The 14,189-nt window shown below is 45.5% G+C and overlaps 1 protein-coding gene across 1 annotated transcript in view; it reads left to right on the top strand.

Annotated features, from left to right (window-relative positions):
- Kif26b (kinesin family member 26B) overlaps window positions 1–14,189 on the top strand; it is a 403,733-nt gene that overhangs the window by 175,857 nt on the left and 213,687 nt on the right. Inside the window, exon 4 of the mRNA NM_001161665.1 lies at window positions 10,822–10,988. Within this exon, the coding sequence (NP_001155137.1) occupies window positions 10,822–10,988 (167 nt within the window). The remainder of the gene's footprint in view (window positions 1–10,821; window positions 10,989–14,189) is intronic.

Here is a 14,189-nt window from a genome sequence, read left to right on the forward strand (position 1 = left end):
AAAGTTGTTTTTGAATTGAGCTTGCTGACCATTTTTCAGGCTACGGTGGGTTACTTACAACTGAGTATTGTCTATCCTAAAAAACTGTTTAGCTCTCTCTCTCTCTCTCTCTCTCTCTCTCTCTCTCTCTCTTTCTCTCTCTCTCTCTCTCTGACACTGTGTGTGTGCACGCGTGTGTGCGAGTGTGTATGTGTGCATGCGTGCGTGCCTGTTGAAGTTCAAGGAAATGTAAGGAAGTAGGCTGCTCTTCAGTTCCAGCTCATGATGCACCGTTGCTCTCTTGCAACAAGCATTGCTCAGATATAGACAAAGAGCAGTGACAGACTCTGGAAGTCTTAGAGATACATCCTGATGACCTCTACAGACAAGAAAACATGGCCGATTAAACATAAATGGAAAAGGCCATGATCTGTATTAGAATTAAATGCTACTGCAGTTCCAGCTAATCTAATGTGTAGTCTCTTAATGTCGTTATATGTACCCTCGGCAGCATCACTAACAAACACAGCCATTTTGCAAGAGTTACATAGGGCCAGTATTCAGACATTTAGATCTGTCCAGCCTTTGTCTTCCAAGCCTAGGGTTATTTTTTAGGCAGGAGAACAACAGCTCAGTTTGTGAAATGGGTCTCTGGTTTTCTGTGCTTGTGAGTCTTCTAGTACTACACGGCTCTGAGTTAAACTAAAAAGCATGTTTTCTGGAAGGAAAACTGAGGCAGGGCAGTGAGAATGGCCTCTGACCTGATTTCTCCTCTCCTGGCTTCTGAGTTCTTATGGTCCTTGATCCCATTTTCTGAGACTTCCTGCTCTAGCTGTGGCTGCAGCCAGCCAGCACCAAGCTGACAGAGGGACACACTCTCCCTGCTTCATTTTCCACCCCTTATGCAAATTTTTATTGTTTGTCTCTTGCTCAGAATCTATCATCTCAAGGATAGAGACTGACCAAGGCCAATGGCATTCGTTGCTCCAGCGTTTTCCCATGCGGCAGAGTTGATACCCTTGTCGATAACAGTGGTGTTGACAGGATTAAACATGGTGCTTTTAGGCTGGATTGAGATCTCAGCAGTTAGGACCACTGGCTGCTTTCTCAGAGGACCCAGGTTCAACTCCCAGCATCCACATGGAGCTCATCATTGTAGCTCACGTTCCAGAGATCTCTGGAATTCCCTCTTTTAGACTCTATAGGCACTGTGTGGTGCACAGACATATATGGAGGCATACAATAATTAGCACACACATAAAATAATTTAAAACAAAGCTGAATATACCACTTTTTTACCACCATTGCCAAGCCACACTCATGGTGATGATGGTGCTTCTAAGGATACCTGATGCCCTCTTTCCAAGCCTACTAGACTCCTCATCTTATATGACGCTAATAAATCACTGAGACACATGATTGGAGGTTCTCCATTAAAGCATTGTGATTTAGCATGCCTGCAAAGATGAACTAACGTATGCCTGAGATAGCTCTGTCTCGATGGTCTTGTCCTTTGTCTTAAGGAATACCGAATGGCAGAGAAGCACCTGAAAAAATGCTCAACATCCTTAATCATCAGGGAAATGCAAATCAAAACAACCCTGAGATTCCACCTCACACCAGTCAGAATGGCTAAGATCAAAAATTCAGGTGACAGCAGATGCTGGCGTGGATGTGGAGAAAGAGGAACACTCCTCCATTGTTGGTGGGATTGCAGGCTTGTACAACCACTATGGAAATCAGTCTGGCGGTTCCTCAGAAAACTGGATATAGTACTACCGGAGGATCCAGCAATACCTCTCCTGGGCATATATCCAGAAGATGCCCCAACTGGTAAGAAGGACACATGCTCCACTATGTTCATAGCAGCCTTATTTATAATAGCCAGAAGCTGGAAGGAACCCAGATGCCCCTCAACAGAGGAATGGATACAGAAAATGTGGTACATCTACACAATGGAGTACTACTCAGCTATTAAAAAGAATGAATTTATGAAATTCCTAGCCAAATGGATCGACCTGGAGGGCATCATCCTGAGTGAGGTAACACATTCACAAAGGAACTCACACAATATGTACTCACTGATAAGTGGATATTAGCCCAAAACCTAAGATACCCAAGATATAAGATACAATTTCCTAAACACATGAAACTCAAGAAAAATGAAGACTGAAGTGTGAACACTATGCCCCTCCTTAGAAGAGGGAACAAAACACCCTTGGAAGGAGTTACAGAGACAAAGTTTGGAGCTGAGATAAAAGGATGGACCATGTAGACACTAGCATATCCGGGGATCCATCCCATAATCAGCTTCCAAATGCTGACACCATTGCATACACTAGCAAGATTATGCTGAAAGGACCCTGATATAGCTGTCTCTTGTCAGAGTATGCCTGGGCCTAGCAAACATAGAAGTGGATGCTCACAGTCGGCTATTGGATGGATCACATGGCCCCCAATGAAGGAGCTAGAGAAAGTACCAAAGAAGCTAAAGGGATCTGCAACCCTATAGGTGGAACAACATTATGAACTAACCAGTACCCCGGAGCTCTTGACTCTAGCTGCATATGCATCAAAAGATGGCCTAGTCGGCCATCACTGGAAAGAGAGGCCCATTGGACACGCAAACTTTATATGCCCCAGTACAGGGGAACGCCAGGGCCATAAAAGGGGAGTGGGTGGGTAGGGGAGAGGGGGTGGGTGGCTATGGGGGACTTTTGGTATAGCATTGCAAATGTAAATGAGCGAAATACCTAATAAAAAATGGAAAAAAAAAAAAAAAGAGTCCTTTGGAAAGGCACTGAACTCCGGTGTCTTAGCCGGCACATGTTGGGAGTATGAAATTTAAGAGAAGATTCCAAACTAGCAGCACAGCTGGCCCTGTGCTTTATCGTGCTCCCCGGGGGTCCTTCAGGAAGCAGGCAGGTGGCCCTGCCCCTTTACCTTCTGGCAACACAAAGAATAAAAGTAAACAGTTCCCAGGTGCTGAGGGGCCAGATGTAAGCCCTGATAACGGCTATCATGACTTGAGCCTCCTCCTCCGTTTGCAGAGTCTCCCCACACAGAGAAGACTGTGAAGGAGGTAAGGCTATAAATTAAGGGAAAGAAAAAGCTGCCCTCGTAGACTTCGTGTAGACTCCCGTTGTGGAATTCTCTGTTGCAAGAGGTCACTGAGTCATATGCTGTGGATGGATAATTTTATGGCCACTAATAAAATTTATAGCCAAAGCAAGCTAAGATAATAAGGGTAATCAAAATGTCCAGCCCTGGGATGGGAGATTCCCATCTTGGCCTGCCGGGGTGGCTGGGCACTGGCCAGCACAAGGAGGAACTTATCTGTGGGACTCAAGGCCACCGGAATCCTAGAGGTGATTTGTGTGCATTGGAGCCTCGGAGACAGGGCCAGGCATGAGGCACGCTTCAAATGAGGTATTGAGTGATTGTGTTCTGTGGACAGCATTCTATAAACATTAAGAAATGAATTGCTATATTTAAATGCCCTGAAGTGAACCCTAAGCCTAAGAAATGACCTGACCCAGCTGAGTTTAGGACCCTACATTCTGAGAAGAATGTTATCTGAGCACCCAGGAGTACTGGTGAGGGATAAGGGATGGAGAGGAGGGTGATATTTGTCTTATGTATGTGGAAGGAGTCTGACAATTTTAATGAGACAGCTAAGTTGAGAGGCCTTTTCCACCCTGAGCCCTCAGCCTGATTCCCTTCCCACCTATTTCCCCCCACTAAGGGCTCAGACTGGACATAACTCCTGCAGGCTTTAGGCATGAGCTAGAAGGGGGTGGGGGGAGAGAATCGTGTTACTTTTTCAATCTCACCATCCTATAAAACATGACATGGTTGTGCAGAGACACATCAGATTCACTGGAGGGCAGAACCCCTGTGTTCTTGGCTACCTTCTTTGACTCTGGTCCACACATGGTAGCCCATATGACCATCTTCATTGAATGAGAGAGAGCAAGGCGTGGTCCCTGGGGGAGGTCAAAAGGAATGGACTGTTTGGCTTTATGGGATGTTTTTTATTGTGATAAAATAGCCATTTGCCAAAAATTTTTAAAAAAAGTAGCATCTGAACTACTTTCTAGTCCATATCAAGTGTGCACCGTGTGGCCATCACTGTGCAGCCTTCCCTGACACCTGTCTGTAGTGTTCCTCATCCAAGATGGAAATTATGAAGCCAGAAGACACTAACTCCATTCCTCTCGCCTTAGTTCCTGGCATCCCCACTCTCCCTCCTGCCACTATAACTGACTAGATAACTAGGGTGCAGAAAAGAGCACAAAGCGTTTCTCACAGACTGTGGAAGGCTTAGATGACCATGCATGCTACCACAGTACCTAACTCCTGGAGGTAGATGCCTTTCTGACCCCCATGGTCAGCTGTCTGCTGTCCAGAGCCTACCCGGGAGTCTATCCATATCTGTTCAGTGTTGCTCATCTTTGGGTTAAGGCTGCTGTTTGATCTGCTCAATGGCAAGTTCATTCCCCTACTCTAGACTCCATTATAGCTTGTTTAATCCCAGCTACTTCTAGTGGTTGAAACCCTGAGCAGTAACCACACAGGAATGTCCAGGCCATACCAGTGTGCAAATGAGCTGTAACCCATCTGCATCGAGACGGATGTGAGCTGATTTGTGCTAACTCTGATCAAGAGTATGTATTGAGCAACTCTATGTATTGACAACTATAAGTAACAAATAGCAACAAAAGGCACTGTTGCAAAATAGCCAGGTACTGATTAAGAGAAAGTGTTATTAGATGCTATTTTCTGGGGCTTGGGAGGGGGCTATCATGTCGTTAAATGTAGTTAACCGAAGACTGAATAGGAAGAAATTGATGCCTGAACCTCCACATACAGAATAGATGTTGTTTGGAACTCCCTGATGTCTTGACGTCAGGGTCAAGACTTCTGGGTCATTCTTGACATTCTGGGTGAAGAATGCTATCTAAGATAAACTCCATGCGGATGCCCACTGATATCTCTGAGCAATTCTTTCAGGGGGAAAAGTTAAGGCCAGTAGCTTACAGATCCTTTGTTCTGATTGTGTGCTCAAGAACATAAGCCAGTTTAAGAGGCTGGATGTCTTTGGGGGACACGTACTAGGTACCTTGTGCTGAGACATATCAGTATCAAAATTCCAGTGTGATTTAAAGACATGTGCCTATGCCTAGGTCAACATAGAGGGGAACAATGTGTGGCCTGTGCAAAGCATCCTCACAGGACAGTCATGGCACATGGATTCTTACCTTTAGGAGGACCTGACACACACACACACACAGACACACACACACACACACACACACACGAGTGCGCACACACACACACGCACATGCACGCACACACACTCACACACACACACACACTCATGCATACACACACACTCACACGCACACACACACGCACACACACTCGGTTACATGCATCCTCTCCTCATATTCCTCAGTCGTTTCTCTCTCTCTCTCTCTCTGTCACTCTGTGTCTCACTTCTACCACCCTCTCCTTCTCCCCGTGGAAAATGGTGGTGTTTGAAAAGTAGAAAACTCTATTAAGCAGTGACATGGTCCCATGTAACTGAGCTGGAGAGCTAAATGTGGGTTTTAATCAGAACCAACCCAAACATGACCCGTGATGAAAAACCGGTTCCCCTGGACTTTCAGCTTACTTTAGGAACTATGGTGCAGACAGTGAAGGTTTTCTACCAGATTGCAGGTTTCGATGGGAAACAGCCATTTTGTGGCTTTGGATCTGAGTTTTCTCAGGAACAATCATGTATTTTCCACACTGTGGTGAGAAAAGAAATACATATGAGACAGTCTGCAAAATCAAGGTATATGGAGTCTTTCAAATCAGGCATCTGGTCCAGCACTGGGCGGTGATGCTAAGGCATCAGGATATTCTTTATGGATGAAACAGTACTGTGGGGGATCTAGGGGGGTAGGGCTGGGGGGCAGAGCTGAGGGTGGGGAAATCTGGAGTAAGTTAGACCAGGGGGGGAATGCAATAAGAAACTGCACTGTGGTCCCAGGCTGGGTTTCTTTACTTCCTACCTGCTTTCCCCAGGGGAGCACTAACCTCTCTGACCTTCCATTTCCTTCTTGGTGATATGGGTACATTGTCTTAGGATTCAGTTTCTGGACGACCCTCAGGACTGTAGTGAGGGCTTGCAGCCAACCACCACTACCCATTCATCTGATCCCCACCTGACCTGGACATTCTAGGCAGGGCTGCTGGACAGAGGTGGGGGAGGGACAGGTCCCCAGGCCTTAGGGCTGTAGTAGCTAAGGCTATACTGAAGACGCACACAACAACAGCCTTGGATATAGTAGCAGGAGAGGGGCCCTCACTACAGGTGGCAGGTCCTGTTAGCTGGGAGGAATGACCACTGCTCTGACACAAACTCAGAAGCCAGGAGCAGGATGACTGCTTACAAAACACAGGTTCCTCAGGAACACCATGGGGTGTCTCTGTGGAGATAGAAGGAGCAGGGGATCCTCACTGATGGCTGATGGGTAAGAGGACAGAAGCCAGGGGTCACAGGGGCTCCTTCCTCCAGAAGCATGTTAGAAATGACCTAACCTCCTCTGGGCCTGGTGTTGCACTGTTCAGCCTACAGCAGGAAAACAGTGGCTCTCTCCCATGCCCAGGCCTTTATTTCACCTGGAGATTTGTCTGAGAGCACATCTGGAAGCCTCTCTATTAGCACATTATAGATAGTGTATGACACACACACATGCACCTTCACAACACACACATGCATACACACTCTCATAACACACACATGCACTGTCTCTCACACACACTCACACATACACACATTCTCATAACATATACACACACTCATATACACACACGCCCATACACACTCACACATGCACACCCATGCACTCATACACATATTCACACATACTCTCATAACACACACATGCATTCTCTCTCACACATACTCACACATGCACACATATTCATAACACACACATACACTCACACTCAATGCACACACACTCACACATACGCACATGCACATATATGCACTCACACACATATACTCACACATATACACATACACTCACACACACACATGCACACATACACATACACACAAACATCACATATGTGTGTGCCTTTATTCTGAGACAGGATATGTTCTAGGTTTGTTACATGTTTCTAATCTATGTCCAGTTTTCTGGTTTGCTTCTTTCCCGTGAAGTGATACACATAGCACAGTTTACTTTCTGTGAGCCCTCAAATCTACTCGATCCTCAGCTTGTTCAACACACGTTGGTAACCAGATGGACTGAGGAAGGAAAATAGAATGGCTTCAGGGCCTGCATTTTCTCCATGCCGTGTGACCTTGTTCGCATCATGTATCTCCTTCATAGCTCTTTCCTCATCTGCGAGCTGGGAGCAAGAGCCAAGCCTCCTAGATAGCTTTGTGTTGCCCATCTCCCATGGGCCTTGGGGGAGGGATAGGGCTTATCAGTCTTAGAGGGTTACGTTAGATAATGGTGATACGTTTAGTATCTTCAGCCTTTCTGTTTAACATGTGTGCAGCTCTGGGATGGGCTACCTCCAGTTTAGAGCTGAATAAGGAATTTGTGTTGGACAGATCTTTCCTAACTGGGTCTTGTCAGTGGGCAAGTATTTGTCCCTTTGACTCCTGAGGTAATTCATTCGTGACTGATGGTATTGTATAGTGATAATTGCCAAGGTTGAAGGGAGTAGTTCTTGACAGTTAGTGACTTGGGGACATACAAGATAGCTCATTGGTGAGAAGTTATCAGCGGAGCCCCAGCACTGGGAGCCTGCCTTCTAGTACAGGGTGGGTGAGTGCTGGCTCATCTGATAAGCAGACTCCTTTCTCATAATCATTTGGAAACAATATGATTTTGATTGTTGAGTTAAAACAACCACAGCTTCGGAGAGGGTGCCTGGCTCCTCTGACCTTCAGAGTGATAAAGATGTAGCTGGACAGGTCCCAGAAGTTGAACACAGCCAGCTCCCCCTTTTACTGTCAGTGCAGCATACTGTCAGCTGGGGATGCCTGTACAAGTTGTAAAGAAAGTAAATATTGAAGACACCTGAGACCTGAAGATGTTTTTGCATGTGTGTCTGCCGAAGTACCTCACGCAGTTAAGCACCGAGAACAACGGAAGGGACTCAGTGGAAGAGCGCTTGCCGGTGCACACGCAGGCATGCCCAGCAAAATAATGAGATCTGGAAAAGAAATATATTTGCTTGTTTAAAGGACTGTAGATGTGAGCAGCAGAAAATAAAATAGTCTGGATCCATGTCACAAATGTGCTTTTGTTATCTCTGTGTGGTTGTGTTGATCTTGGTATACAGTGGACAAGACAGCCCTGGTTCACTATCATGTGATATATAACTTGCTGAGCATAACCCAAAGTCTAGACATGGAGGCACCATTTAAAGATTTGAAAGACACAAAATACATTTAAAACGAAATACAGCAAAGGGAAAGGAAACATTCACAGAGGATTGGGTGAAGGCTACTCAGTGATGCCACCATGGTGTGCAAGGTGTCACTGATGCCACACTCACTTGCTGACTTCTCTCAGATGTCACTGTGAGTGAAAACCAGGTGTGTGCCTTCAAGGTGGCTTTGGATGGAAATGAGGTGTTGTGGATTTGCGAGTTTGGTTTTAGTCCTGGGTGTTGTCCAGGAGAGCATAAGGCACCATCTGTGGCTTTAGCATTACTAGGTAGTGGGGACAACAGTGTGTGTGGCAGTCCCTTCAATTGTCCCCTTTGGGATGGTGGCAGCTGTTGGTGGTATAGGTAGCTCATAGAGGTAACCTGTGCCTAGGAAGAGATAGTAGCCCCCATGGAATACAGGGACACCATCCTCCAGGCCTTCTCTGTGCTGCCTCCTCTCCAGCTGCTGTGATGGGGTCACATTTGTTTCTAATGTGCAGAATGAAAGTAAGAAAGTATAGGTTGGCAGAATCTCCACTGAATGATGCCGAACTTCCCAAGTTACAGCAGGAGTTTAAGCAAAGTTTCGATTCAACAGTATGCAATGGAGCAAATGGCTGCTCTGCTAAAACTGAGACGTATAAATGGTTTTACGTCCCTGGTGTTAGCCCAGGCTCCCTCATCTGCCTCATGGCCAGCTACCTTGCTCAGTGACCAAGGAGAAAGGCTCCTGCCCTGGGTTTTATTACACCCGTGTTTTATAAATGATAGGCATATTTTCCACTTATCATTTAAGAGTAGCAGACCAAAGATCTTTTTGGTTTACCTGAAGTCATCCATCTTTTTGTTTGTTTATTTCAACTAATGTGTTCCCTTTTGGACGTAGATTAAAGTTTTAAAGTAACCACCTAGCCCACTTTAGACTTTTATCCCATAAAACACCGTATTATGTCAGATCAACATTAGTGTGTCTCCATACCACATCCTCATTTTCCCCTGAAGTGTGGGTCTTATAGCAGATGGGAGATATACAGAATAGACTATCTACGTGGACTTCCGTTACAAGAACAATCACAAGAAATAAAAAGGAGACAGTCTTGGTTACACAGTGAGTCTAAAGGCAGCGTATGCTGCAAGAGACCAGTTCTCAAACAAACAAAAATGAAAACACTGTGTGTTCTAGATTTTTTTTAATCTTGGTGTGATAAAATGCCCCAACAGAGTCACTTAAGGAGGGTAGGAAAGGTTTATTTCACCACATAACTCCAGGTTATCATCCATCCTAGCAGGGAAGTTAAGGTAGCCAGGACTTGAAACAGCCAGTCACAGCCCAGCCCAGTCATGGATGCATGCACACCCGTCTCATTGCTCAGTTCACAGTTCTCACTCTTATACAGTTGGCCCCAGCCTATGAAACGTCACCTACATTCAGGGTGGGTCTCCCCACATCAGTTAACCCAATTAAGAAAAGTCCCCAACAGGCATGATGTCCATAGGCCAACCTGATCTAAGCAACAGGGTATACTAAGTTGGCAGTTAAAACCAACCATCATACCAGACGAATACTTTAGGTAGGTGTGAAGGCCCATTCCTGCTGTTCCAGCTCTTGGGAGGTCCAAAGGGAGGATCAAGAATTCAAGGCTAGTCCTGCTACATACCTAGTTCTAGGCTAGCTTGGACTATAAGAAACCCTGCCTCAAAACAAACAACAAACAAACAAACAAACCTAAAAATAACCAAGTAACCAAAACAACAACAGCAAAACCAAAACAAACACAAAGAAACAAAGCAGAAATCACTCATGGTCCTGTTAATGGATCAGAAGGAAAATGAAGTCTAAAATGTTTTAAGCCCTTTGTGAAAAACCATTGGTGCTGCAAGGTAGCTGTGTCTGTTTTTATCTGCATCTGCAGTCCACCTGTCTTCCTACAGCAGACCCTAACCACTGTTCCCAAGAACCCTTTATCTGAGTCCCGTGTTCTTCATTAGCAGGCTTGCTTGTGCCTTCAGACTGGATCTCTGCCTGTTCCCCACTTTGCAAGCACTCGAAGCCCTTCCCGGTGTGAAGCCAGCATTAGTTCATGTCACAGTTCTGACCCTGGGCTATGAAGAGCATGTAGCTAACAGGTGACACTTTCTCCTCTCCAGGAAGGGGAGATGCAGGTGTAATACAGCCTATAATGTCAGGGGTTATTTCACTACATTATTTTAAATGGAAACAGGAAGTGACCTAGCTAGCATGCTGGGAAATGGTCACAGAAACCCCGTGTGCCCCCAGATAACTGATGGTGGGTGGGATTAAACCCACCCTCTTCTCTAGACAGCAACCTGCTGGCAATGGGCAGGCATTCTGTGAGCCACAGGTAATGAGCTTCATGTCATTTTCTTTGTCAGATCTCCCAGCTGATGACAGAGACCGGCCGCGAGGGACTGACAGAGTCAGCGCTCAACCGCTACAATGCTGACAAGCCTGCAGCCAGCAGTGTCCCAGCCCCACAGGGTTCCTGTGTGGCCAGTGAGACTTCCACAGGGACCTCAGTGGCCGCTTCCTTCTTCGCACGGTAAGAGATGCTCAGAACTTTGGTTCTTTTCAGTACATCCAGCTGGCGTGCATCCTATGTGGACCAGATCAGCTGGAACCATTAGAAGGCATTCAATACCGTTCTTTGAGTTGGCTTTTTGAAAGCAAGATTTCCAAACTGGGCACTGTTGTCATTGTGAGCCAGTGAACTCTGTGTTGAGGGGACTGTCCTATGCATTATAGTGTGTTTAGCAGGATCTTTGGCCTCTTTCTACTCCATGCCCATGAACCCTTCTCCCTACCATGTCCTGAAATAACCAGAGGTGTCCTGGATTGAGAACCACTGTTATAAGAACATATGGCTCTAAAGATGGCCCTCCTTGGGGTAAGACTGTAATAGGTGAAGTCCTGTGGCTGCTGATCCCATACTTACCTGCTCATGAATCTGCCCCCAAAAAAGATACTATTAAAGAGATGTTAGGTGTATTCCTTCTTGACACACTACTGGATATATAGCTAATCAAACACTGGATATAAGGCTAATCTTAGAGAGTTTAAAGCCAGGAGAACCAAAAATGAAAGGTATTTGAACTATGTTGCCAGTCTAATTTTAGCAACAAGGCAGAGACAGGGCAGGAGACAAAGGACAGCTGAGTGGGACAGCAGGGTTGTCCAATTCAATCTCATGATTTTATGGACAAGGACACTGAAGAGCGGGAAGGTTTGTCAGAGTTAACTCATAACAGAGACAGAAATAGCAGGGGGTTGATATGTCTGGTCTCCTGCTCACAATTCACTGTTCACTCGATACTTGAGCTAAACCTTAGAAAATCCTCTCTAAGGTTCTCAGGCTCCAGAGTAAACAGGATTCTGAATAAATAACACAGAGTATGAAGCCAGAGGGTCTGGTTTGAAGATTAAAATTAGGTGATGTTAAATTATTAAGAACATTACAGAAGTTTAATTTCATATGGGTCTGGCCAGTATTTTGTGTGGCTTTCCTTTTCCCTAGGAACAGAGGCATTCAGGACACAAATGTAAGAAGGAGCTCTGACTGAGGAAGGGAACAAGCCAGAGTAGGAAGAGAGAGACAGGGTCCTGGGAGAAATGCCATCTATAGTAGGTGTCAGGAAAGGGTGTTGGGAGCCCAGCTCTGAGAGGCTCAGTCTGGAGCACCCCCCCCCCCCCGGGGCTATCTGGGAACAACAGCGAACTTGCTGCCTGTTTCCATCACTTAGAGAGTGAGGTTTCTGTCAGCGAGGGGGGTGGAAGGTGTGCTGAGTGGCTACCTGGTCTCCATGCTGGAGGGGGCGAGCCTGGCCTCCATGCTGGAGGGGACAAGCTTTTGACACTCTTTGGAGTTGAACTCTCACCTCCTACCCTGATGCTCTTCTGAGTGTGTGTCAGAGGATTCCACACAAAACTGCCAGACACTCAAAGAAAACAAAACACTGAAGATAGATTGGACTGTGGAGAAAGTAAGGGGCTGGGACTTCTGGTGGATTCTATTTAGGGAGAATAGGTGCTGGGCACCTATGATGAACGGGCCAGTGACAATGGCTGGGAGCTCTGTAGATGATGATAACAGTGAGCAAAGACTCCAAAAGATTGCTCATTACCTTGTCTGTCTGTCTGTCTATCTGTCTATCTATTCATCTGTCCATCCATCTATCTATCTATCTATCCATCCACCCATCCATCCATCCATCCATCCATCCATCCATCCATCCATCCATCCATCCATCCATCCCTGTGTATGCATGTACATGCATGTGCATATAGATCAGAGGATAACTTGTAGGAGTTGGTTCCTTTCTTCCACTATAGGGGTTCAGGGATTGAACTCAGGTTATCAGGCTTGGTGAAAGCAGCTAATGCTCAGACTGCTCCCCCTGGCCCCCTTAATATCTCTTCTGCTGTGAATCCTGATAGCACATGGAGCTTAATGGTATGAGCTTACCTTCACAGGGCTTATAGTGTACAGAAGGACAGCGCACCATGGAAAAAGCACATGAGCACACTCTTCGCTCATTCCTTACCCGTCACCCTGGCTCGCCATTGGGTTTTGCTTCCTTCCAGCAAGTAAGGATGCATATTAACAACTTGTCAGTCATGGGCTGGCACCTACAGCAGAGAGAGAGATCTATTCGATAGTGAGAGACATAACCAGGGATCTATCACTTCTTTGGGTCTCAGAGGTCTGTGAAGAAGTGTTTATACGTTCCTGTAGATCGTTCACAGTAACTCGAGGCCCGTTATCTTAGTCTGCTCATGTTCATGTAACACCATGTTCAAGACTGGGTGGTTTATAAAGAACAACAGATTATTTCTTTCCTTCTAGAGATGGGAAATTCAAGACCAGGGTACTGGTGCCTATGTAAGGGCTGCTGTCTGCTTCCAATGTGGCGTCTTGTCTTCATGAGGTGGAAGACAGAAGGGCAAGAGAGACCAGGCTTTTCTGAGTGGCCTTCTGAAGGTTCAGCCTTGTAAGATCAAGGCAGTGATGATCAAGCTTCAACATGAGTTTTGGAGGGGACACATTCAAACCATTGTGATTGTTGAATCTAAGAATAAAAAAAAAATATTTTCTTTCTTTAGATAGTAAACCTCTTAGTGGTTACCTATATTTCAGAATTCTAGTCTACCGTTCTTTCAGGGAAAGAAACTTTAAAAATAATAAAAGTTCAGGCTGTGAGTGTACCTTGTTTGATAGGGTGTTCACTTAGCTTGTGTGAAGCTCAGGAGTGGATCTTCAGCACAACATAAATAGGGCATGGAGTGATAGCAGTAGAACTAAAGAAGAAACTGGTACCTCTGCTCTCAAATCGGTTAGTAATGCATTGCTACTGAGCATGAAGGCCATTTCAAGTGTGTGAATCCTTTAGCATAAATCTTACATCACTGAGAAGAGATGATGTGGTAGATAGTATATGGTTAGATTTCCCCTTGCGCTGACTTCTCGCTAATTACATACTTTGCTTTCTATCATAAAAAGTACACAAAACCCAATGGAGGAGACCCTGTCATTGAAGGTTGAGACAATGGAAATTTCACTGTTATTTGAAAAGCAATGAGTAGATACTGTATCATGCGTGGAGTTGCCTCAAACCTTGGAAAAGAAAATGAATCCTTCAGATGGCCTCATAGCTTCACACTGAGTTTTCAATTCCCAAATAATCCAAAAAAGCATCAACAACTATGGAGTTGTTTTCCCTTCAGTCTGTCTCCTTCCTGTCCCCGT

The sequence above is a fragment of the Mus musculus genome, chromosome 1, assembly GCF_000001635.26.
Source record: "Mus musculus strain C57BL/6J chromosome 1, GRCm38.p6 C57BL/6J".
Lineage (NCBI taxonomy): Eukaryota > Metazoa > Chordata > Mammalia > Rodentia > Muridae > Mus > Mus musculus.